The 24,386-nt window shown below is 41.4% G+C and overlaps 1 protein-coding gene and 1 long non-coding RNA gene across 3 annotated transcripts; one reads left to right on the top strand and one right to left on the bottom strand.

Moving 5' to 3' along the window:
- Positions 1 to 1,873: 1,873 nt before the first annotated feature.
- On the bottom strand, positions 1,874 to 10,366 carry LOC142957258 (tumor necrosis factor receptor superfamily member 10B-like). Of its 2 annotated transcripts, none has more exons than XM_076098934.1 (10): positions 10,208 to 10,366; positions 7,451 to 7,571; positions 7,124 to 7,252; positions 6,877 to 6,988; positions 6,598 to 6,689; positions 6,296 to 6,388; positions 5,210 to 5,250; positions 4,768 to 4,998; positions 3,488 to 3,524; positions 1,874 to 3,324 (listed from the first exon to the last, which is right to left on the bottom strand). In XM_076098934.1, the coding sequence occupies exons 1-10, from the start codon at positions 10,226 to 10,228 to the stop codon at positions 3,035 to 3,037; spliced, it is 1,167 nt and encodes a 388-aa protein (XP_075955049.1). In that variant the 5' UTR covers positions 10,229 to 10,366; the 3' UTR covers positions 1,874 to 3,034. The 2 variants fall into 2 exon arrangements, with proteins under 2 accessions (XP_075955049.1, XP_075955050.1); XM_076098935.1 differs by having other exon boundaries at positions 4,930 to 4,998; positions 10,208 to 10,365.
- Positions 3,697 to 18,506, top strand: LOC142957259 (uncharacterized). The gene is made up of 2 exons (XR_012956087.1): positions 3,697 to 14,069; positions 16,216 to 18,506. It is a non-coding gene; the product is annotated as an uncharacterized LOC142957259 (long non-coding RNA).
- Positions 18,507 to 24,386: the final 5,880 nt, after the last annotated feature.

Below are 24,386 nucleotides of genomic sequence, written 5' to 3' on the forward strand. Positions count from 1 at the left end.
TTTTGGAAGAAGACAAAGTGCTCTTAAATAATTGTCACACTTTTAATTCTCAGAGGTACACAGGACAAGGGTGAAATGTGCACCCTGATGGGAAGGCTGTTCTCTCTCTTTATAACTTGGTTTGGTGCTCGCCCTCTGGTTGCTCACATTAGTAATTATCTTGCACGTGGTAAATAAACTCAAGACAGCGAGTTTATTTACCTTCTGATCATCTTCTGATAACATCCAGATGGGCAACAACACCTTCGTTTTAGTCATTCAGGCCGAGATTCATTCAGTCAAAGGTTATATTGTGCAGAATTCAGCATGATCAAATATTTTCATATAAATCACCTGGTGCGGCTGTAATAGAGCGCGTCGTCCTTTAATCAGAGGATCGGCGGTTTGATTCCCGGCTCCACCGGTCCATGCCGATGTGTCCTTAGGCAAGACACTTAACCCATAATTGCTCCCAAAGTCAATGAATGTGGTTAGTTAGTCCTGATGGCCAGGTGGCACCGTGCATGGTAGCTCCTGCCATTAGTGTATGAATGGGTGGGAATGATGACATGTAGTGTTAAAGTGCTTTGAGTGGTCGGAGGACCAGAAAGGAGCTGTGCAAGTACAAGTCCATTTACCAGTTTCCCGTTTGAATTGTATCGAGGCTCAAAGTTATGCATAATCAGGAGCGTGGCCGCTTTGAGTGACAGGTCGTTTGCCGTCTCAGGTCGCTCAGACAGACATTTTGACATGTCAAAGCACATAAAGCACACATGTATAGATAGTTAGACATAGATCACCTGCGTTACACACTGCATTCAAATGGAGCTCTTGGTATTGTGCATGCATTGGGATACTCAACAGAAGTGAGCCGTTATTTACACCCGTGTCCAAACATACCTGTATCACCCTGTCTAAAATGCTCCACTTTAGCACCCACCTCTCAAGCCCCCTCACGAAAAAAGTCCAGTCTTCCACATCTGCGCTCCTGCTGTCTTCACAGCGTCACCGCAGCAAGGGACACACTGGGAGACCCCATTGTGATGTTCACAATCAGACGATCATTGAGGCACGATCCCTGCAAACTCTGGGAGTCTAGGCCGTCCCACTGTCAGATCATCGAGTGTTTGAGGGCTCTCTCGCAGACATTTTGAGTTCTTTATGAACCCTTTCCATAAGTCAGCATAGGATGCTGACTTTGCCTAAGGGAATTACCCACAAATCATTGCAATGCGACGTTAAACACGGGGTAACCAGTGGACGCATGGGGACGTAAAAACAAAGGTAAACAAAGACGACTCACGTGTGTTCAGCTTGTCTTTTTAAATGTACACAGAAACATTAAGGGTTGAATTTAGAACTAAAAATAAACTTGAAATCAGATGATATTTATCAAATATTTGATTTTGACAAAAACGAGTAAATAGATTATATGAAGTTCTCATCTTGTGAGGAAAGAGCCAGGAAGACTTTCAAATCAGGGAGTACAAAGTATAAAATAAAACCCAATTATACATTGTATTTTTTGTGATTTTCATGGTAAACGTGATATGTTGCAGCAAAGTGCTGTCCCATTCCCATTTACACCATTTCAAGCCCCCTCAGTCTCACACTCACCCACTTACCAGGTGACATCAGAAAGTCCTTGAGGGTTCAGGGTTTGAGGGTTTGGGGGTTTAGGGGGGGGGGGGGGACATTGGGATTGGGCCTATGAATCCCTTATGCACACTTTCTGCAAGTCCCCATTTCTGCAGACTTTGTCTGAGGGAATCACCCACAATTCATAGGGTTGTGACTTTAAACACAGGGTTACCAGGGTAAAAAAACAAAAAAAACTCATCACCTGACGATCGAGACAAAAGACAATGAAATGAATGAACAACACTATTCCATGTAATGTCAGGTAGGTCTTTATTCATTAAAAGCAAAAGCAGCACATGTAGACATCAGTATACCTTCAGTACCGTAAGTAGCAAAGAGGTGCATGTGCTATACTTTCGAGTTGTATTTCTTTTCAAGCAAACGTTTTGAATTTGATATACGAGAGCCTGTAAAGTCGTAATTATTCTCTAAAAAGAAAACAAACAGGACCTGAGAATGAGAGCAAAAGCTACAGATAGGAAAAGTAAAATGTAACATTGTGACTAACATCTCTATAAAATGCCAGACAGGGCACTTAGTAAACCTCAGTGTTGTGATCAGGACAGACGTGTAACAATACACCAGAAATGCAATGCAGACAGGAGAAATAATCACATCCACTTTGTTCAGGCGCTTTGAGAAAGTTAATAAACCATGATCATGATGTATACAATAGTCAGGCAGAGCAGACGCGAATGAATGAAATCAAACTTAGCTTAATACCTTCAGAGCTATACCTTTGATCTCTGTTTAACAGCCTAGAGATATCATTAAGACATTCATTACCGAGGACGGATAGTTATATTTGTGAGAATAAATAAAATGCATCCTGAGGAACAAAATGATAAATAGGGCCTAATGAAGCACTATGTGAAACAATAGACATGTTGGGAGTTCTGGGCTCATTTGAACTTTAATAAATAAGCGGTCTTTGTAAACAAGACAGCAAACACTTTTAGTCATGAAATACTTCACTCCATGTAGGAGGGAAGACATGTCATTCAGTCAGAAAGCAACCCAACTCATTGTGTTAGGTCAACCAGGCTCGTAATCGGGCCAAGTCAGACCAAACAAGACCCACATCAGAGCTGTACAGTACGGTAACATGCGCAGACTGAAGGAGCTTCGGTAAGATACACATCGTGTAAGTGTTCGAGCAATTACGTTTTCACCAAAAGAACAGAGTTAGAACGCAGTGCGATTGGACCAGAATTGGACGATTACACAATGTTTCTCCAACAAGCAGCAGACACCACACTTGTGACACCCAGTGTGGGACACAGCCTTGTGTGATGCTGCACCAGCCGGTATACATTGGGGCATTGGCTTTCAACAACGAGGAGCTGGAAGCACGAGTGGTGCTCGCAGGACTACATGTTTTCAGAAGGGTCTTCCAAAACCAATTCACCTCTCCTTAACGCTCAACAGAGTAGTGACCATTGAGAACCGCCTTCTCCTTGACCGTCTCAGCGGTCCGCCTCTGGTTCAGATCCCGCAACGCTCTCAGCAGGTCGTTTAAGGTGGCCTCCCTGCCCTCTTTCTCCACCCAAATAGTGAGCAAATCGTGGATCTTGTCTTCATAGGAAAGGTGGTCTTTGCTTTTGATCACGTTGTCGACGATACCGAGGCGACGGAAGAATCTGTTGTGGTGGCTGTAGTCTATCTCGTCAAAATACTCAAAGCATTTCCTCAGAGACACTTCACCTGCAAACAAAGATAAAGACCTTCAGTCAGGCGCCCTGGCCTCTGTGAGGTACCTAGTCACCAGTGTAGAGACCCAGTGGGTCACACTGTTCCATGTGCATCTGAGTAATGCAAGGAGGGGTGTAATGTTTGAGAGAAGGGAGGAAAGTAAAAAGAACTTTACCATTCACAGCAACAAGCGTGGGGAACTCCACATCTTCCTAAATGACAAAGGAGAGACGATCATTAATAATATCCAAAGAAGTCTGTTGAAATTCTTCATGAGTCATGAATCGTAAGCAGAATACAGTGAATACAACTCCTCTCTGATTCGGTTACCTAGCATGTAGGAAGAATCCCATGCTCCCTTGTTGAATTAAAAATCATTTTGTTGATCAAATACATTTCAAAAAATGCAAAGATGTATTTCAGGTTCAAGTGGAAAGAAACGCAGGCCAATAAGGACAACTGTCTTCAAGTTAAACAGGTGCAACGGGGAATGTGACTCAACACAATTACAGCAGCCTGCACTGTGTCACAACAGGAAGAGGAGTGAAAACGACACGTTTCAATGTGCTTTAAATAGTGAATCAGCAGTGAGTCACAACTACAACCACCACAGGGAAAATCTTCATTTAAATTAATTTCAAGTACTCACAAAAACAAATAACCATAATGATGAACGCAATTATAAACTGTGGGGTCTTTCAGTACATTTCAAGCGGCAATCTCGGGTTCTAAAAAGTGAAGCCAATGCAGAAGTTCAAAGCCAGTGCCCTAAACTTGTATTCTCTCTAATAGCCACCAGGGGGCGACTCTGGTTGTTTCGAAGTCTATGAGAAAATGACTACTTCTCTCTTGATTTATTACCTCAGTAAACATTGTAAACATGAGTTTATGGTCTCAATCTCGAGTTTCAAGTCTCCTTGAAGACTTCAAGGTCCATTTAGAGTCAAATAGACTATAAAGCAGGGTATGCTTTAGAGCAGGGGTATTCAATTAAAATTCCAAAAGGTCCAGATTGAGAAAATCTCCTCGGGCAAAGGTCATTTGCCTGAGGAGGGGAAAAAAAAAAAAAAAAAAAAAAAAAAAAAATGCAAAGATGTGTTTCATGTTTGAGTGGAAAGAAATGCCGGCAAATAAGGACAATGGGTGCAATGAGGAATGCGAGTCATTCGACACAACTCCGCCACTATGTCGAGTACCACCTTTCACTACTGTGATACGTGAAGCTATGTATTCTTTTACACTGTATCCAATACATCGTTTGCCCTGTAGTGTTTATCCTGTCATGTCACCCAGTGTACTAAAGTTCTGTCTTGTCTCGTCCTGTTTCACTGAATAACGATGAATCAGGCATGAGACAGCAAAGCATTACTCAACAGAAACAAACGAGCAGTAAGCAAGGGAGGGAAGGAAAGAAGTGAGGAAGGAAGCGAGTTGGAAATGAGCGGTTACTCTCACCCTCCTGTTGGGCTGCATGGGCACGGCTCGGGGGGGAGGTGCGGGGAAGGCAGAGGGGGGGAGGCCGGTTAGACTGAGCTGGGAGTTACTGGCTGAGCTGCCGGGGCTTTCACGCAGCGCTTTACACTCGTCCGATGCACCGGCTGAGGATGTGGCTCTCACCAGTGTCCGGGAGAGATTCAAGCAGCTCTGGGTTTCTCCGCATTCGGTGGGACAGTATTCACCGTCATGCTGGAGAGGCAGAGGAACACGCTTAGAAGAAGAACCAGTCATTTTAAACACTTTTGTATTGCTCAGTCTACTGTAAATTAGGAACAGGCTGCTGTATTAACCTCCCAGAAAACCTGAGGACACTTTAGTCTTCACGGCCAGCCTTTTATACTGCTCTATGTCTGATTTAATTCATTCTATAGTGTAAATGAAAATATTTTAAGTGACTCACCTTTCCAGCTTTCCTCCTGTCGGGTGGATTTCTCACAGATTCTGAAGGGAGGATGTGAGGAGAGGATTATGCAACTTAAGGAATTCCCCCAAGTCCACCAGCAGCTACTTAACAGCACCAATGTGCGACTTAAATTTGCTTTGATGGATAAATCGACTCTGAATAACACACGGGCAGAAAACTGCTGCTGCTCTGCAACATTGATGGCAGCACCTCTGGCCACACCAGTCAGTGTCAGAGCTCTGGAACCCGACCCATACGGCGCCGGTCTGTGCTGGATCAGGTGGAGCTTACCAGCAGCATGGCACACGGTTCAAGTTTGGTCTGAACGATGACGATACAAACCCTTACGGAGGTTATATTTTATTACTATTATTATGTAGGCCAGCAGAAAGTATTATGTGCTATGCTGCCTGCTGCTGTATGTCGTCAGCCTGAACTACCAACATCAGAGCTGCCATCTGCAGTCCGGTTCAGCAGGTCTCTGTGCCCATACTGCTTTGGCACACAGCCAGAGTGTGTCAGAGACACAAAGGCTGCAGTGACATCACTTCTCACACATACGTGTGAGATACAACCTGTGGCTCGAACAATTAGGATTAACCCGACTCAGACATTCATTTTTCCTGAACATGGACCTGAACAACATGCATCAGTGGATGTCTCAATACCGGACAGGTGTGCTGCTATACGTCAGTGTCTTTAGATTCTACACTTAACAACATGATTAGATGTAAAGACGGCACTTCATTTCCTGCTATAATGGAATGGGAGTTTCTTCAGCAAGACAAGCAATTCTGTGGTCACCAAGCTTCGATTGTCAGAAATGAAAATGTGTCGTGTCATACTGCTATAATTTCCTTTGGCGGGTCTTAATTTCCTGACTGCACCTGTTGACCCATCACTGTTCCATTCAGTATGCTGCTCGTGGCGAGCCTATTCTTCCCTACCAAAGTATCCTCACTGTGCCCCATTACTTATCATGTACACAATGGACATGGAGGGTGTTAATCTACCATTTGTACATTCTGCATTGTCTCAGTTTGTTTTTCTATTTCCTAGAAATCATTTATTTTTTTTACATACCTGTTCTTCGACATCTCCACACAGCAAATATTATCACCCCGATTATGATGAAAGTAGGGATCAGTAGAGATGGCACAATCATCAAGGAATTTGCTGATAAAAAAACAAAACACAATTGACAACAATTAGCACCATATGACAGAAATAATACATGTCAAGCTTTGTTTCTTTTCTGGGGTTGCAGCTTCACATATATGTAAAGTCATAATATGCACTTATCAGACTTTTAAAAATAGAAAAATGCCATGCATGTGTCCATGTCTCTGTCTTCAGGTGGCGTTAGCGTCCACTGAGTGGTGTACCTGAGGGAGAGTCAGGGCCGGGCTGCTTTTTCTTGCACTCCGTGTTGGTAGTGGAGGTGCAGTTCCTCACTATCTCTTCATCTTTTTTACACCTAGTTTGGAGGCGGGCACAAAAGAGGAATTAAAAACATGAAGGAATAAAAATGAGTGAGGCGGTCTCAGGAACAACTGTCTTCACTTGAGAAATGAGTGACATAAATAAAAGGACTGATCTTGGATCACTCACTTTGAAAGAAGCGGGTCTCAGGTGTGTTCTAGGTTTGCTTTGCATCGACTCACCTTGAGCACTTCTTGCACGCCTCGCATGCTTGGTCAGGGGCACAGAATCCTCCTGGCTTGCACTGACATTTAGCATCCTGAACGTGAGTACACGGACTTTCGATTTCCTCATCTGAGAAAGCGACGCCAAAAAGAGCTTGTTAAGTCGGAATTTATGCTCGGAGCACTTTGAAAAGGTTGAATATTGATTTTTTTCGTCTTCCACAGTCAGTCCAATCGATAGTGTAAAACGGTCAAGCTGAATTACCTGAGCGACACTGCGTGCACTTGAAACATTGACTCAGTCCGTTGCCGTGCTCGGTGTACGTCCCGTCGTCGCATTCCTCACACTTCCCCTCCTCTCCTGCTCCGGTGCAGGGCGATGCCTTACGTGTACCTGACACACACAAACACACAAACAACCCTTAAAATGTTGATACATATTTTACTGACTCTTCAACTGAACCTGTCACCCAAGCCTCGTAACAACCAATCACGATGGAGCTGCTTCAGAGCTCTGGTGATGGATTGGTGAATGGAGCTGGTGACAGAGCTTCAGTCTCAGTGGACTACATCACGGCTCCATGTGTCTTACCAGCTGGACAGTTTAAACAGCAGATGCTGCCGCTCGGGTACTCCAGGCTGTAATCGCAGTCAACGCCAGGCCGTGGAAAGGCCCCCGTGGGTATGAGGGGCCCGATCAATATCAGAACAACCTTCGAGAAAAACAAAAAAGATAAGATAATCCTTTATTAGTCCCGCAGCGGGGAAATTTACAGATGACAGTCAACATGTAAAAACTCATAATGTAGTTATAGTTTACTCCTTTTTTTGTTTTAGAATCAATTTATAGACCGTTTGGAGAGCTGAGACGATTCAGCTTATCGATTGACGAACTAACAGAAAATTATTCAGCAACAATTTGAAACTAGAATTACTGCCTGGCAGTTGAATGCCTCCACCAACCAGTCAAGTTGCAGTTTACGTCCATGTCTTTCCAAATGTACAGACGGACGGACTAACGGACGGACGGTACAGACTGACGTACGGAGGGACAGACGGAGGAAAAAAACTATTCAATAGTACTGAGTGAGTCCTATGATACTGAAATTAAGAAACATTGAGGAAAGAAGTTTGTCTTTAAAGTATTGATTCTCTGCGCAGAGAAAGTTCAATCGTCATCCAGACTGCAATGCGGTCTGCAGGAAGAAGGCACCCAGAGTGTTGGTTGTGTACGACTTATAAAGGCCTTGAGCACATGGTGGGGTAGGAGGAGTTCATCATTAAGACATTTGGACAACAGTAACCATTCTTTGATTGACCATTGAAAGGTTCAATGGCTGCACCCCCATTCCGCTCTTATCTAAGCTGACAATATATCCTTGATTAAGCCCCACACACACACACAATACTAAATTTGAGTGGACCCTCACTGACATTGATTAACTTTGTTAATACAAAAAGGGCAAAAACAGAGTGGTCAGACAATAAAAACAGATAGATAAGTCATAGTGGAAATTAGCCATCACAACGTACAAACAGACGGACAGACAGACGGACGGACGTACGGACGGAAGGACAGACGGACGGAAGGACAGACGGACGGAAGGACAGACAGAAAACACGAAAAACATTTATTAGAGATTTAAATATGTCATCTGGTTAAAATTGGCCATTCTTCTGTCAAAGACATTAATAAAAAAATCTGACATTTCACAGACCAAATGATTAATCAAGAGAAAGTTTAGCAAAACGAATCAATAAGGACTAATCGATAGTTGCAGGCCTAATTTTGATAATCAAGTAAGTGTTTAAAGTAAAAAATGGCTGAAGGGTTTCACTCTCATTTAGATCAGAGTAAACAAAAAATATCTTTACACTGTTGCTCGTAAAAAAAACATATTCGAGATGTTTTTTGAAGACAGCCCTTACCATTTATTTTTGGAAAAAAAAAAAGGTGCTGTACATCCCTTCTTACATCAGTAAATGATGACCACTTTATTTGATGGAGCCAAACTTTTTCTTTACGACTGTGTCAGTCACACATTTGTGTTCATAAGAAAGGGCTTACACACTCCGCTCTCAGGAAATTACTTGTTTACACAGGGACACTTATCGTAAATTGTAATGCTCAAAGAACTAAATATGAGTCATTTTTTCATGGTCAAGATGACGCAACTCTTCATACGACTGGGCCCGACCAATGAACTGCACCTCTGATCAGGCCACGAGTATGACGGAGAAGGGGATTCCCTTCCGACATGCTTATAAACATATTCTGAGATTTACATAAATGTAGGAAAATGCTGTGACAATCAGCTTAACTAATGTAAGAATGCCATCTGAAATAGAGGAGACAAACACTTGTCAGCTGAACACAGTTAGTCCAAATAGTCAATACCTGGCCAGGTGGGAGGAATAACCAAATAAGGCAATCTGAAAGACCAGATTTATGTCCACACCCATTATTTCCCAACATTATCCAGCTAACAGATCACATGCTTTTGAAACCTGAGGAGACATGCTGTTAATCGGCCGTGAGAATAATCCCCAAAACGAGATTTTAACTTCCGCTTTCCGCTCCTCCAGTAGGCTATGCGGAGAGATATGTGCGTGATACCCAAGCAATCCAGATATCAAAGCCAACATCTCATGCCAAAAAAAAAGCCATTTGGATGATTACTACAGCGCCGAATTGAAGAGGGATTACTATACGATTCAGAAAACGTAGTTTGCCCCGGAATTTAGAAGATAGACACGTGGAAATATTTAAGAGAAATTCAAATTCCCGCATTCTTAATCGGAGATTGGGGGCCAACATATCAGGAACACGTCCAGGCAAATTATTTGTTTTTTTTTATTATTAAATGTTAATTATTGCTGTATTCCCCAGCAGTCCACCATGGTGACTTTCGAGCAGATGTGTCGTGTTTAAGAAGAAACGAGCCCGGATGAATGAATGAGTTACTTTCTGGAGCCCACCAGGAATGTCTCACCTGGGCTCCGACAGACGGACGACTTTTGACGGATAACTGAGACATTCCGCGAGGACACAAGCTAGCAAGCCGGATGTCCCTATACCCAATTTTACTCCACAGAACGTGTTTAATTCGGTAAACACCGTTCGGTATTCAGCCAATACAACAGAAAACAGCCCCTTTAAACGGCTCCTGGGAGGACACCTTACTTCCTCAACAAACAACGGCTTAAAGTTAGCATAATTAATAAAGTTTGGATGGCTCGGTGGATAATCACTCTGATGAACCTCTAAGGACTTGTTTTTGACTCTCAGGACATGTTGTAATGTTGTTGCGGGACTCAGAGCAAAAGCAAACTTTTGGAAGACACTTACCAAGAGTAGGAACTTGGTCATTCTTTCGTAGAGATGTCTTAATCCTCAGACACAGTACATCCTCAGCACATTCACTCGTTCCAATAAAAACTTATTTGCGGCTAAATGTTTTGACGTGTGTCGCGTGGGCTCCCGTCCTAAAGTGCAGCGCAGGTGTGACGGCTTCGAGGTAATGCCGGTGACGTCATTGGCTGGGCGGGGCGGAGCTAACGTCCCAGCAACTCTCCGCCCCACAGCCATGGAGCTAGTTATGTACACAGTTATTTACTTCAGTAAAAGTACAGCAAAACCACAATACCGAAATATGGTGTGGTATTATAATACAATAATATCCTTAACAAAAAGAAAAGGTCGTCCCATCATTATGCACAGTGTTTGGTGTTAAAACAGTCTCATACGTTTTCACATACAAATGTCAAGCTACAGAACTCATTAACTCATGAAACACAGAGCAGAAATAAAGGCAGAGTGATTTGTATCTGAAAACCTAAATCTATATCTGTGCCTTTAATTTTACCGTATACAATGAATGCATCAACTGTGCAATATAAATACTCTTTGCAATCCTCTGTGCAATATTAACAACCATTCAGTTTGATTATATCATATTTTAGTTTTTTTCAACTTATTTACTATATGCATTTACTGTGTGATTACTTATTTATTATACTTTTTTGATGTTTTTTTCTACTTATGTCTCTTGTTTGTTCGTTTGCACTATCCACTGTTTTACACCAAATTAGCCTTTTTTAAAGGAAATATAGTCTTTTGAGGCAGGTTTACCCAGCTGTTCCACACAAAATCCACAAATGCAGGAGGAATGTGACAAAATGTTACAGGACTTGTGTCTCATAAAACACAAAGCATAAATACATACAGAGCGATTTGTATTTGTAAATCTGTATATGTGCCTCTAATTTACAACTCGTTTATCATCATTTGTATGGCTGGTTATAATTATAGTTGTAATTGGATTGGATCATAATGTATTCATGTGTAAGCATAACGTTTTGGGACTAATTATAACTACTTTAAACTCAAGTAAAGTACAAGTATCCATTTCCCCCATTACCAATATACACATAAAAACACAAACCAATAATGGAAGATGTATTTTTAGATTCTTTACTAAAGTAGAACTACCAAAACAACAAATAAAGATACCCCTTTACAAGTAAAAACCCTGCATTCAAAAGCCTAAGTAAAGGTTTTATCAACAAAATCTAAAAAGTAGCAATATTACAATGTAAAAAAAACTCTGTCACAAGTAAAACCCCTGCATCAATTCAACTTGAGTATGTTGTATAATCAGAAAAATAAAGTATCAAAAGGATTCATTATGCAGAAAGGCCCCTAAGAGCGTTGCATTACAGAGCCACCGGAATCCTAAAATATGGTATTGCACACACGTTATTACCTTGTGAAAGTTCATAAAATATTCATTCAAGACTTTGACCTCATATTATATTCATGATAATAGTAGATTATTATTAATATTGACATGTTCAGCATTTTAAAGGAGTGGAGCAAATTTATATTTTATAATCCTGTAAGTGTACCTGTGTGTGGGTGAATAGGCCCTTTAATTTGTGATACTGTATTATATTTTTTATCTTTGTAAAATCAAAGAAACTACTCACTACAGTTGTCAGATAAATGCAGAAGAGTAAAAGTGTTATATAAATGTAATGGAGTAAAGTATTAAGTAGCGTACAATGAAAATACTCAATGAAGGAAATAGAGCCACCACTGAAACAGCCTTATCACAGGTTTTTATCATTGCGTAACACCTGGCTCAAAACACTCAAGCTGCAAGTTAATGATGACTTGACATATGACTCATTGCTCATGACGATTGTAAATGACGCATGTCACTGTATGGGCTATCATCCAACTATTCCCTTGGATGATAGCCCATACAGTCACATGATGATGTTGTTTATGGCGGCTATGACTGCAGCGATCAGGCTTTTCCCAATGCAAGCTACTTAGGCTAGTTAAGCTGCTGGTTGTTGATCACGCAGTAGATAACTGCACCAAAATGTTTCTCTTCAGTCCGCTGTCTGTGGCGGAGGCACTATCCGGTGGTGTCCGACCTCTCCGTAAACGTGGGCGTGTGTTCCCAATGTTGAGAAGTTCATAGTACGGGAGACCGATATTCCTCCAATCAGAAACAAGTTAGAGCGATGACACTTGCTCTGCACGTGCTCAGATCATGTCTCTGACCGTGAAGAAGGAGCAGTATCGACAGAAGAGTTCACTGATTTTGAGGCGTGAAAGTCACTTTTTGGATGTGGCCAACAGTATTTTTTTCTTCTGCTCTGTGAAGTTTAGATGACTGTTAATTCAAACTTACATCGTTTTTATCTCAACACATTTCTGTTAGAAAATGAACATACTTCACTAAATTTGCATGTAACTTTCATTACAACCATAAGAACTTGACGTGGACTCTAGCTCAAAGACGTGACTTGAACTTGGAAAAATGACTCTGTGACCATCTCTGATGGAACAAAAATGGAACAAACTGTGAATGGGAGGGCAGCATGAGATCAATGGGTCTAAATGTGTGTGTGTGTATGGTTGTCTGTCCACACGGTAGCCTCCGTGTTACCCTCCTAGCATATCCAGGCTTTTCTTGCTATCGCTCAGTGCATGCTGGGTAATACTCCGGCCCCCTCGCGCGCCTGCACAGGATTGATAACGGAACCTTTGATTGAAATCACCCCGAGTAGTTTCACTGGAAAGCATCCGAGTCATATTTTGTGCTTTCGACTAATTAATCCAAAGCAGCAGTTCTGCCTCTTCTTCACCTGATGAAGTTTGACCCCGGTTCAATTTACAAATGCAACACATGTAAACGAAAACCTCTTCTGCTGCTACACACATCGCAACTCACCTTGGATATGTAAGTGCTTTCAGGACTGATCCACTTGTGCTGCTGTAGAACAAAGTGAACAAGTGGCTCCTCTCTGCTGTGAGGCCCTGCAGCAGGATAATGGACATACACAAAGTCACACAAAGCCTCTCATCACAAACTACAAGAAGTTAGCCATCATCACAGTTTTTAACAAACCTCATTGTCCTGTGTGTGTGTGTGTGTGTGTGTGTGTGTGTGTGTGTGTGTGTGTGTGTGTGTGTGTGTGTGTGTGCGTGCGCCAGTTTAACAATATCTAATGAGCGGTTGTCTGCAGCAACGCAGATATGCCACCCAAGAGGAAGCTCAACTGAATCCGGGGATGTGTGAATATGGGCTTAACCCTCGGTTTCAGTTGCTCAGTTGTGATGCTAAGCTAACTTGGAGCTGTGTAGTTGAAATGGGGTCACAGTTTTTGAAGGCAGTTCGAGCGAAAGCCGTCGACCTGATGGACTCAGTTGGGCGACTGATGGTTTTCGTGGGTCGCTAAGCAGACTGAGAAACAGAGGCTGCAGTCACTCCGTGAGCACCGCAGTTCATCAACATCTTGTTCTAAAAACACCACACTTTTCCCTTTTTTATTTCCACAATCGCTCAGCTTCAGACTCACAGAGTCTACCGCACGTGGAAGGATTCCTGCACCGTTTACCCCCACACACTGCTGCGACTTCTGTTTTCGATGATAAGGCCGGGGAGGAGGCTGAAACCTCCGAGCACACTTTTTCCAAGATAAGACATGTATTTTGCATTCAGGCCGACTGTACTGCTTTCTGCTCATCTGTTGCACCAAGGTCAAGATCAATTCTAACGAAACGGAAAATATCATTTATCCGTCCGTTACAGGCTCTTCTGTGTATACTGAGAGGAAAGCTGTGGGGTGTAGGTTAACGGGAGCTTTTTGATGCAGTGCAAGGGGATATTGTTCTGTACAAACCTCATGAAAAGGTAAAGAGTGCCTGCTCATCAGTGAATTAGGCATCAGCCAAATTACATTAAGGTTTACATGTAAAATTAGTCTTGTGGTGTGAAGACAGACAGGTAAAGGTGTTTCCCAATCATACTGCTTTGCTTGTAGTGCTAATGCTTTTGTCAGGACGGATGCAGCATCCCACAATTATAGTTACACTGTACACTGAATAGAGCTCGACCACCTTTTAGGTGACAGAGTAGCATCACGATGATCACAAATACTCCAAGAGAATGCATCCAGTGCCTCCGAATCCACCGAAACAATGTGGCTGCTGTGGCTCAGACGAAGAGCGGGTCTTCTTCTAATTGGGAGATTGGTGGTTCGATCCCTGACTCTTACAAGTCCGCATGTTGAAGTCGAAGTGTTGTTCGGCAATACATTAGCTGTGTCTCAATTCAGGGGCTGCATCCTTCGGCAGACCCAGCCTTCGCGGTCTACGTGGGCAGCGTCCTTTGAGGACCGCGTAGGCTAGACCGTGCGGTCTATGAAATGAGACGGCCTACGCCACAGAGGACTTTCTGTTTGCGTCAACAGCTGTTCCCGCCCGCCCCCCTCTTGCTGCTTCTCTCCCTAAAATCCCTGCTCAACAGGATTATAAATATATATACATATAAATACATTAAACTAAAACCTATTCAGTATATATACTGGAAAGGTTTTAGTTTAGTGTTTTAATCAGTTTTTTTTATCATATATTCAATAATTAATTCATAGATCTCTTTCATAATATTGTTTTTCTATATTAATAATCAGTTAATTAAATCAGTTACTAATAACTCATTTTCAATCAGTTATAGTTATTGTAATTAAATTAATTTATCAATAACTTTATTTCATTCACACATACATATATATATAGCAATCCTAAAGCAGAGGAAATCAATCAAGACAGTTAACATTAACAGCAGCAAAACAAATGTCAGCAAACACATGTGCATATACTTTATATTTTTTAAATACGTTTAAAGGTGACAGTCACAACTGTCATCTCTGGGACAGCAACATGAACACATGAGAAGGATCTACTGGTTGTCTTATTAGTGAAGGCTTTGTACAGGATGAGAGCTCATGTAACTGTAACTTAAGTACAGGATGGTCAAATGGAGATATTACAAATGGACTAATGTCTTAATTCAAAGCTGCGGCTGCTGAATGTTTGTCCATCGTTCTCCCCTCAGCTCCTGGCTCTCTGTAATAGAACAAGAACAGAATCAGCAAAATACTCAAATTCAGTGTATTCGTGTAGTTAATCTCAACGTTTGAAACGTTACCGGACTTAAAGTGATATTTCAGGTTCACAACCTGTCTACCTGAGCTCACGTTGGTCCGTTTATGTACATGATATAAAGTATAAATCAGCTGTAAAATCATCACAAACTCAGTAAGATATTATTCAACCTCTGAGGTTTGAAAGTGAAGTTATTAAAAGTTACTTTACAAGGCTTACTACGGTCGGATGCAGGCAGCCGAGCTGCCGGTAATAGCGCACCGGCACGCAATGCATCTTGGGATATGGTGGGCCGCGAAGGATACATCAGATGTGTCCTCCAAATCTGGGACCAGAAGGCTGCATTCGTCGGCTGCATTGAAGGACTCTTCAACAAAAATGCGAAATAGGACAGCACTAGTCGCAGCGCTGTGACGCAACCGGTCTACGAATGCAGCCTCCGAAGGATGCAGACCCTGAATTGAGACACAGCTATTGAACCCCAAATTCAATGTCTTGCCCTACGAGATAATACACCATTGATTGTCCATGAATGTGAATTAGATATATATAGATATATATAGATATATCTATATATATATATATAGTAACGTCATGAGAAGTTCCTAGGGCTGGCCGGGGTCGGGTGGTGCGAGGGAACTAACAAAACCAGGCAAAAATCAAAGGTTTTCAGAATAAGGTCACGGTTTATTCTGCTCCACAACTCAGGAAAGTCTCTTCATCAAAAATCCAAAACAAACAAACAAAAAGCGTCCAAACGGAGATAATGCGTCGTTCAACAGAACCGTACTAGACAAAAACTCAACTTAAAGTGTCCTCTGCTTTCTTCCGACAACCGGGTCTTCTTCCTCTGAAAACCTCCTCACTGTGGTTTGGAACTTCTTTCCCGGTAGGTCTCCGTGCTCCTTCACGCCATGTGCTCTCTCCTCCAGCAGCCCTTAAGTCCGGCCTCAATCAGATGGCCTAAACACCTACACCTGGGTGAGTGGTGAGGCCTTCTGGGAGACGGAGTTGTTGCCTCGGCGGCCATCCCCACCAGGCGTAGGTGATGTGTTTGTGTCACAGCTTAGTCTGTCACGCCTTGTTTTGACCCCTGTCTCTCAATTCTCCTGTCACTTCAGGTCCAGTCCTCCCTCCAGCCTCTGATTACCTCATTCCCTTCACTTGAGTTTCCCCACCCAAACGTACCTGCATCCCATTCCCTTCATCTCTGTGTATTTATACCGGTTCAGTTGCTCTCACGCTGACCGAGTGGGTGTGCAAGTCTGTGATTGGCCACGGCTAAGCTTGCATTCTGCCGGTAGGCGTGTGTTTGGCTAACCGCTAACTGGGTCAGTGCACCTCACTGCTGTACCTCGTCGACACTCGGTCGCTGCTAAGTAAGCAGACGGCTCGCCAGACGGTTCACCTTTTTGGCACCGTTGTACGAAATGTAATATGCGACAAATTTGAGCCCATAGTTTGTATAAAGTTACATCGGCGCTTGTTTTTGAGTTTTGAAGGGAGTCAGGTTTGACGATTCACAGCACAGGTTGTGTTCATACAATCACACCATACAGCAGTGGTCGCTGCAGACACACCTGGTGGACATCTGCACTCTACTGAGTGCACATTTCTAGTTCAAATAGAATTCATCAAGTTGATGTTGCACGTCTGCAGTTTATACAAGCAAGCACATTGTAGTCATTGTTGTCTTGTTGGACACTTGGTGAAAATTAAAAAGGTAATATAGTGTAAAGTTGGTCCAATTCGCATGTTGTTTGAGGTACAGCTTTGAATCATGTGATTATGCCATAGTGTCTCACAGAAACAGAACAACATGCTAAAGACCAGTAGGAAAGGCTTCATTTGAACCCTACCCAGAGATTAGTCATGCATTCAGTTGGATTAGTTGGCTTACTTCCTGAAGGCATTTTTATCTTGAAGATTGGGGATTACCACCATTGCTCACCTTTATTGAGTAAGAAGCTGCATTGCTATCATGATCGTGGGTTGACGGCTTTTGTCTTACTGAAGAAGGAATTATATTAAAAAAGGGCATCTTTCGCACTACAATTAAAAATTCAAGTTCAATGTGTTCTCATTCATTGCCCCTATTGAGCATTATACAATCAAACACATAACACTTCATGTTCATTTCTTAGTAGCGTATTAGTTAGATGTAGTTAGTTCAGCCTTACATTTATGCAGGTTAGATGCAGATGCTACAGTTAGCAATTAGCTATACCAGTTTCTGAATCACATCAACACATATTGCCTCCAATACTTTCAAAACTGACATGGATGAAACTAGAAAAGTGCAATCAAAATAGTGCAGATCTTCACCAGGTGTGTCTCCCTCTCCCCTCCAAAACAAAGATGAGTTGAATCTCACTCCGTTGTCCCTCCTGGCTCTGTTACAGTCAAGTAGGCCGCAAAGCAAAAAACGTGGATTTTTTCATCTCGTATTTTGTCTAACTTTAGTGGATCATGACATGCCAGCTGTGGAATTAATCAGCAGATGCTCCAAAATGAGACAAAACCTTTCTAGTTTTTGAGCCACAATAAAGGCCAAAATGTGGCCAGCAACAGACTAGGTAAGGTCAGGTTTTTAGTGTCGCCGATTGCTGGAAATACATTTTGCTACTGAATCAGTTAATCATTTGCGATATCTACCGGCTGTTCAAGAGAAATGAGTAGTCAGCAATCAATGACAGTCAACAAAATAGGCTTTTCAAAAATTGTGTGAGAAAAAAAAAATTGGGTGAGAACACCATTTGTCCCCATATTTCACTGCCATATCTCATACAAATGTAGCCATGCTTGTTCATACTTTGTTCTGCCATTTGTTCCATCATGATCTGCAACTGTAAAATGAGGTAAAGGAACATATTTATGTTGACTGTGATCTCTTCTGCATGGTTGCAAATGTATATTATATGCTGAATTATGTACAAGTGTTTTTCTACCTAAAGAATAACTTTGTCACAGTTGAGTTCCCTGCAGTCGTGGTACGGACTACATCCTGCCTTTGGCTGTTACAGGGAGAATGGCAGTCAGTGTGGAGCTGTGTGTATGTGATATGTTAATATAAGTTACATCTATTATCAGTTGAGTGAACTGATTGTTTGCTTTTGTTTATATATATATTTTTGGTTACATGTGTAGTAGGAGCCACTATTTTAAATAAACACCTTTCGCTTTTCTTGTGTCTGCCTCCTACCACTTTTCTGATGGGTTCAGTAGTGTGCGAGATTAGCCGTGGACAGACACCACCGACTGTATGATCTCTCCACAGGCTTATACGCATCCTATGACATATCCTCTCACTGTTGCATACATGCATACACACATTCTGTAAATTACAAGTGGAAATCAGTTAGACCTTTCTTTTTTTCATGAACTAAGCAGTGGCTGCCAATTAATGCTGTGACAAATGTGACATCGAGCAGATTAGGAGTCGGTGCCCACCAGTGTGCTGTATGACAGTAACTTAGCAGGCCACGATGCTAATGTTAGAACATGCAGTAGTTCTATTTCCACAAGTGCCTCACAGCCATGTGCAAGAAACTCAGCAAATAGTCTCATAGTTGTCTTAATCTAATTTGACAATACATGAAGTTGTGCCACTCCTACAAACATGAGATATGGAGTTGAATCAGTCCATTCTTCTATGATTGTGTTTGATGGCCTTGATCCAACCACAAGCCACAAACACAAGCCTTTCCTTTCAAGCCACAGTTTCTTTTGCTACAGAATTCTGTCACTGTTTATATAATGGTTGCACAGAGTACAAGAGAATTTAGTTTGTTGTAACATTAAGAAATGACTCAGGCTTCAGTGTCCACCACTGTGAAAACCCCAGCTTTAGTTAGTGCAGAAATCTGTATGAGCAAACCGTTTTTTCCCTTCAACTAAGTTCAATGTGGTGTCATTCATTTTCTAAGCCAACATAACAGCGGATCTCCACTGATTTTACACCTCTGTTTACAGGTGCTGTGGAGTACTGTGGGTGTGGGTGGAGGCGGAGGAGGAGGAGGAGGGGGGAGGTATTGAGGGTTAAACACCTAATTTCCTGCATTCTGGTGCTTTTTTTTAAAGCACTGATTTAAAGCCTTTTCTGCATCAATTTATGGAGGAAATGTCTTCATTCATGTAAAGTACGAGAATAAGTGGTAATTGAAAACAACACTTCAGGTGAGGCATACATCTCACCATTATCTACACAAATGACAATACATTAGAGTCATTTAGCAGACGCGTTCATCCAAAGCGACTTACAATTCAGATTCTATCATTCATACACTGTAGGCACAGCTACGGGAGCAATTTTGGGGTTAAGTGTCTTGCTCAAGGACACATTAACATGCGACTAGCGAAGCCGAAGCCAGGGATCAAACCTCCGCTCCTCTGATTGAAGGACAGCCCTGCTCTCCACTTAGCCACAGTCGCCCACAAATGTAACTTCACCACCTTTGATAAAGCAGCTCACAGCTGCTTTCCCAAGCTTTTCAGTGGGAAGCATCCTGGAGTAGAGAGACAGTCCCAAACAGAACAAATTCTAAGCAAGCAAGGACGCGGAGACAGCGACACTGCAGTCCAAACCTTTTAGAAGTTACAAAGTAACTGAAGCAGACTGATCAGCTCTTGCGTCCTCCGTGTCTGGCAGTAGGTATGGTATTTTCACGTGATGTGAGTCTTTAGATAGCACCCTCCCTTTTAGCCAATCAGATGCTAGTATCGTCTTGGAGACGTAGCCTCTGGGAAGGGCACATCAGAATGATCCAATGTGACTTTATTCCAAAGATAATGCAAACGAGTTTGCTCAGATAATGGTAAGGACAATTGTGTCCTCTCAAAACTTTGGTAGGGACGTGTTCCTATGTAAACCTACGCCTTTGCTCCAGAGGGAGTGTGATGAATATCCTCAAGTGAGTCAGTGTTGGTTGGGTCTGAAGACTGAAGTCTGAAGTTTGAAAATGAAACAAATCTGGAGGTGTGGAGTTTAGAAAGGTGTGAACTTAGCAGAGTTCTGTATCTTGCTCCACAGGGCTACATTAGCCGCTTCTAGCATAACGAACCAGAATCTCTCACCAAACTGGAAATGAACTTGTGACGTTTAGACAAGCTGAGATCTTTCAACTGTACATTTATTTCCAAAAGACTGCATATACATTTGCAAATTCTACTGTACAGAAAACATCCAAAATTTCTATAATTATAGATACAATGTACCACAAAGCTGCCTGGCATTACCAAACATAGATGTTCAGCACTAAAAAAGCTCTGCAGCCTATTCAATATTATAATCTTAAATACTTTTTTAACTAATACCTTTAAATATATGTCAGTATGATTCATTTGTTTTTGTTTTTTCATCCGCATCTGTACTTTACAACATTCACCATTTTACAGTAGTTAAACAAGGCACAAGAATAGTGATATGAAGCCGAAGGCCATGCGTAAAGCAAAACAAGAGCATGGGGCCGACTAACTCAGGTGACAGAAAGTCATGGACAGTGAACTTTTAATCTCATGAAACAGGGTTAGCCGTACACCAAAGCATTATACATAGTGAAAATACATTCGTCTGTGTGTGTGTATGAGCTCACTTTCAAAAAGCTGGATTTCAACACGTTTATGAAATACAGTGGACAAAGCTGAAACACATCCAGAATGAAGGTGCTTGTTAACTGTGATGCACGTTCTCATTCCCAACTCGTCGAGTACCAACTCTTGGTCAGTGGCCCTAACCATCAAACTAAGACGCTCTCAGTGGCCCTCGTTTCCGGTCGTTACATGAAGGGAGTTATGGCTTTTTTGGATGATAACGATACCCAGTTATTACATGCTTCTCATGGCCGATTCCAATAAGAATTCATAAGAATTCAACATTTTTGTATCTTAGTTTATAAGTTCATCACCAGTTGTTTACTATGCAGTAAAAGTCAGAGTAGCATGTTGAGTCAATGAAAGCAGTTTGTCTTCATATTATCAGCCAAAAATGTATCGTCTATAATGCAATCCTCAGAATAATACATGACTCTTGTTTGAGGAATTTAGCGGTACCGACCAGAATTTATTGGGCCTAATATCGATTGTGCATCCCTAATTTCATGCATAAAGGCTTTTCAAAATAAACTTTTTGCGTTGCAGAAAACAACCTTTGGGTTTAGGCAACAAAACTACTTGGTTAGGTTTAAGAAAGATCATGTTTTGGGTGAAAATAAATACATTTGTTACCTAATTAAGTAGACTACACTATATAGGTGACGAAAGTTACGTAATGTTACGTAAGTGTACCATTGTCTTTTAGTTTTCCACAATACAGAAACAGCCTCCTGGTTGAAAGTCCTGTATCATCTGTCCAACCCAACCTCTTCGCGCTCTTACTCCCGCCACAACTACGGCCACATAGAGCGGCACAGCTCGACTCATAGGCTAATCACCAAGCTGCTGTATTTGACGACTTGGGAGAAAGAATGGGCTGCATGGGGTGTGCTGCACAGACAGGATGCCCTCAGTGTAACATAAGCCACCGCTAAGCGTTACAAAAGCCCAAATATCCATCTTTGCTTGCAGGAATTAAAAGGAAAATCCATCTAGTCACAGTTAAGGAAAGAATCCTATTGGTGAGAGAAACAAATGAATACCCTTCACATTCCTCCCTTACCAGCTCAAATGATTTAAAAGATGAATGCAATTTGATCAGAAATGCAGTGAAATAAAAGCAGTTATTTATCATGGCAGGATGAAGCCATGTACATGTGTCAGGTCAGATATACTCAGTGATGTATTCAAAGTCACCATATCACTCCTGATAAAAACTGCTGAGGGACACATTCAAAATACATACAGTACAGCTCTCTCACCTTAAAAACGCCAACAGAATATAAATTAGAACAGAAAGAATCGGGTTTGTTGTGAGTTGAGTTTGTTTGGCTGACTGCAGGGATCGAATGTATGTTTATTCAGGTTAATTCTGTAACTCAATTGTGGTTGGAGGTACCAATTTCAAGATGAAGAATTGGTCTCTGATTTTGTTAAAGTACCCCATACTGTCCCACATTTTCCTTTTAGCTCACTGTTTTTGACTCTATACATTTGAGAGTATCAGCACTGAGATTGTAGACAATGTTTGGGGATCTGGGGGCACTATAGACCATGGAGTGGATTAAAGATTGACTCAACCGGGTGCTTCATAAAAATCAAGCTGGAGAATACAGCTCCAAGCATAAGCTTTCATTTGTAGCACATTACTCATACTGTATGTTTGTACATGGATCCAGGTACTTTGATTAGTAAAGCTTATTTCCTGAATTTAGTTACTGGTGAGAAAGGCCACAATACTCAAACCACAGGGTTCACTGCCGTAAAAACCCCTCTCCTTCAAGATTAGTGAATAAAGCTGTAAGAGTCAGTGCTGTACCGAACAAACTTGGGGTGGCATGTTTTTTCTTATCTTTACTTATGGAGGAGTCATAGTGAAACAGTAGGTCGGTAAAATGGCATTGTGTCATAGTCATAGTCAAAGTTTGCTTCTTTTTGTTTATATGTTTTAATAAGTATTCAGCAGACCAAAAAACGAATCAACATTTTGGGTGTTTACAGCAAAAGGTAAAGTATACCCTCGATGAAAAGTTCTCTACTGGGCTTAAAGTCATGGTGGTAATATGCAGAGAAAAAAACTTTTAGATTGAAGTCTTAAATTTATGAGAAAAAAATGTACATTTGCGAGAAAAAAAAAATCACAATTGTGGAAAAACATGGAAACGCCAGCAGCTGTCTGAATTTCGTTGCACCTAAAATAGTGTTCTTATGGTAGGATGGCCTCTGAGCGAGGTGAAGGTCCTGAAGGATACAAGAAAACACATCTTTTTATGAGTTCTTTATAATATATTCTTTATAATATATATTTTTTTCTCAGAATATTACCCGGCTCCTCTGCCTCTGTAATTTAATATTTTTAAATTGTATCTACAATGGGCCTAATACGACGTCGCACAACACAAACCTACGTACACGTTGTCCATTTGTGTCATCAGCACTCCGTATGTTTGCTTGTCACAGCCTGGTAACAAGCTAACGTAGCATTTCCTATGCAAAACTGCTTTTCATACATGTTCTCCAGTAGCCAGTTTTATTGTCAACATGTTTCTGATGTCTTCTGTTTGCCTGGAATGACAAAATGCTTTCTTGGGGCGTAACCGACATTTAAATCCAAGAGAAACCTCGGCTCTGCTGCTCTCCTTCGCTGGCGTTACATTTATGAGTCATTCTCTAATTTGGGTTACAGTTCATGTCCATTGAGGATAATAATATTTTTATGCAACAAATTGAACTATTTAACTATTTTCCTCAGAAATATAATATTTTTTAGATTAAGGGCTTGAAATTGTCATTAGGTTACTAAATTGACAGTTTTTGCAATGCCCACTTTTCATTTAAGTGGGTTTTGGCCTCAAATAAAAAATGTAAAACCAATAAAGTTTGAACTATCTATTTATTTGTCTATTTTAAAATTAGGTATAACTTTTGAATTATATGAATATCTCAGTTTATTAATCTCCACACAAGTTCTGTCAACCACAGAACATCTTATCTAGTGTCCTGGAGAAAATGGTGGCTTTCCATTTACTAGCATTTGACTTCTTGTCATCACTGACTTCCCCCCTTCCTACTGCACTGTTGAGGTACCTCAAGGGTCCATCTTAGGACCACTGTTTTTCAGCATTAATGATTTGTCAATCGTCCGTTTTGATGTCCAGATATAAATGTTCGCAGATGACAAGGTGATGTCCATTCTAATTCAAAACAGCAAGTGACAGCAATAAAGAAAATAGATACTTAATATGCAGCTTTGATTATTTATTTCTTGTTTATGACCAACGATTGTTGACTCTATAAGATGCTGCATGATTCAGCTCCTTCCCTTTAATCAATTTATTCTAACAGCTAATGGTCAAACAAGAAAAACAAATGATCAACTACTGTTACATAAAACATTGTTCAACATGTGCTCAAAGTACTTTCTTAATTACAGCAACAAAACACTGGAATGCGATCCTCACAAGCACAACAGAGT

The sequence above is a fragment of the Anarhichas minor genome, unplaced genomic scaffold (assembly GCF_050575085.1).
Source record: "Anarhichas minor isolate MPS153535 unplaced genomic scaffold, ASM5057508v1 ptg000025l, whole genome shotgun sequence".
Classification (NCBI taxonomy): domain Eukaryota; kingdom Metazoa; phylum Chordata; class Actinopteri; order Perciformes; family Anarhichadidae; genus Anarhichas; species Anarhichas minor.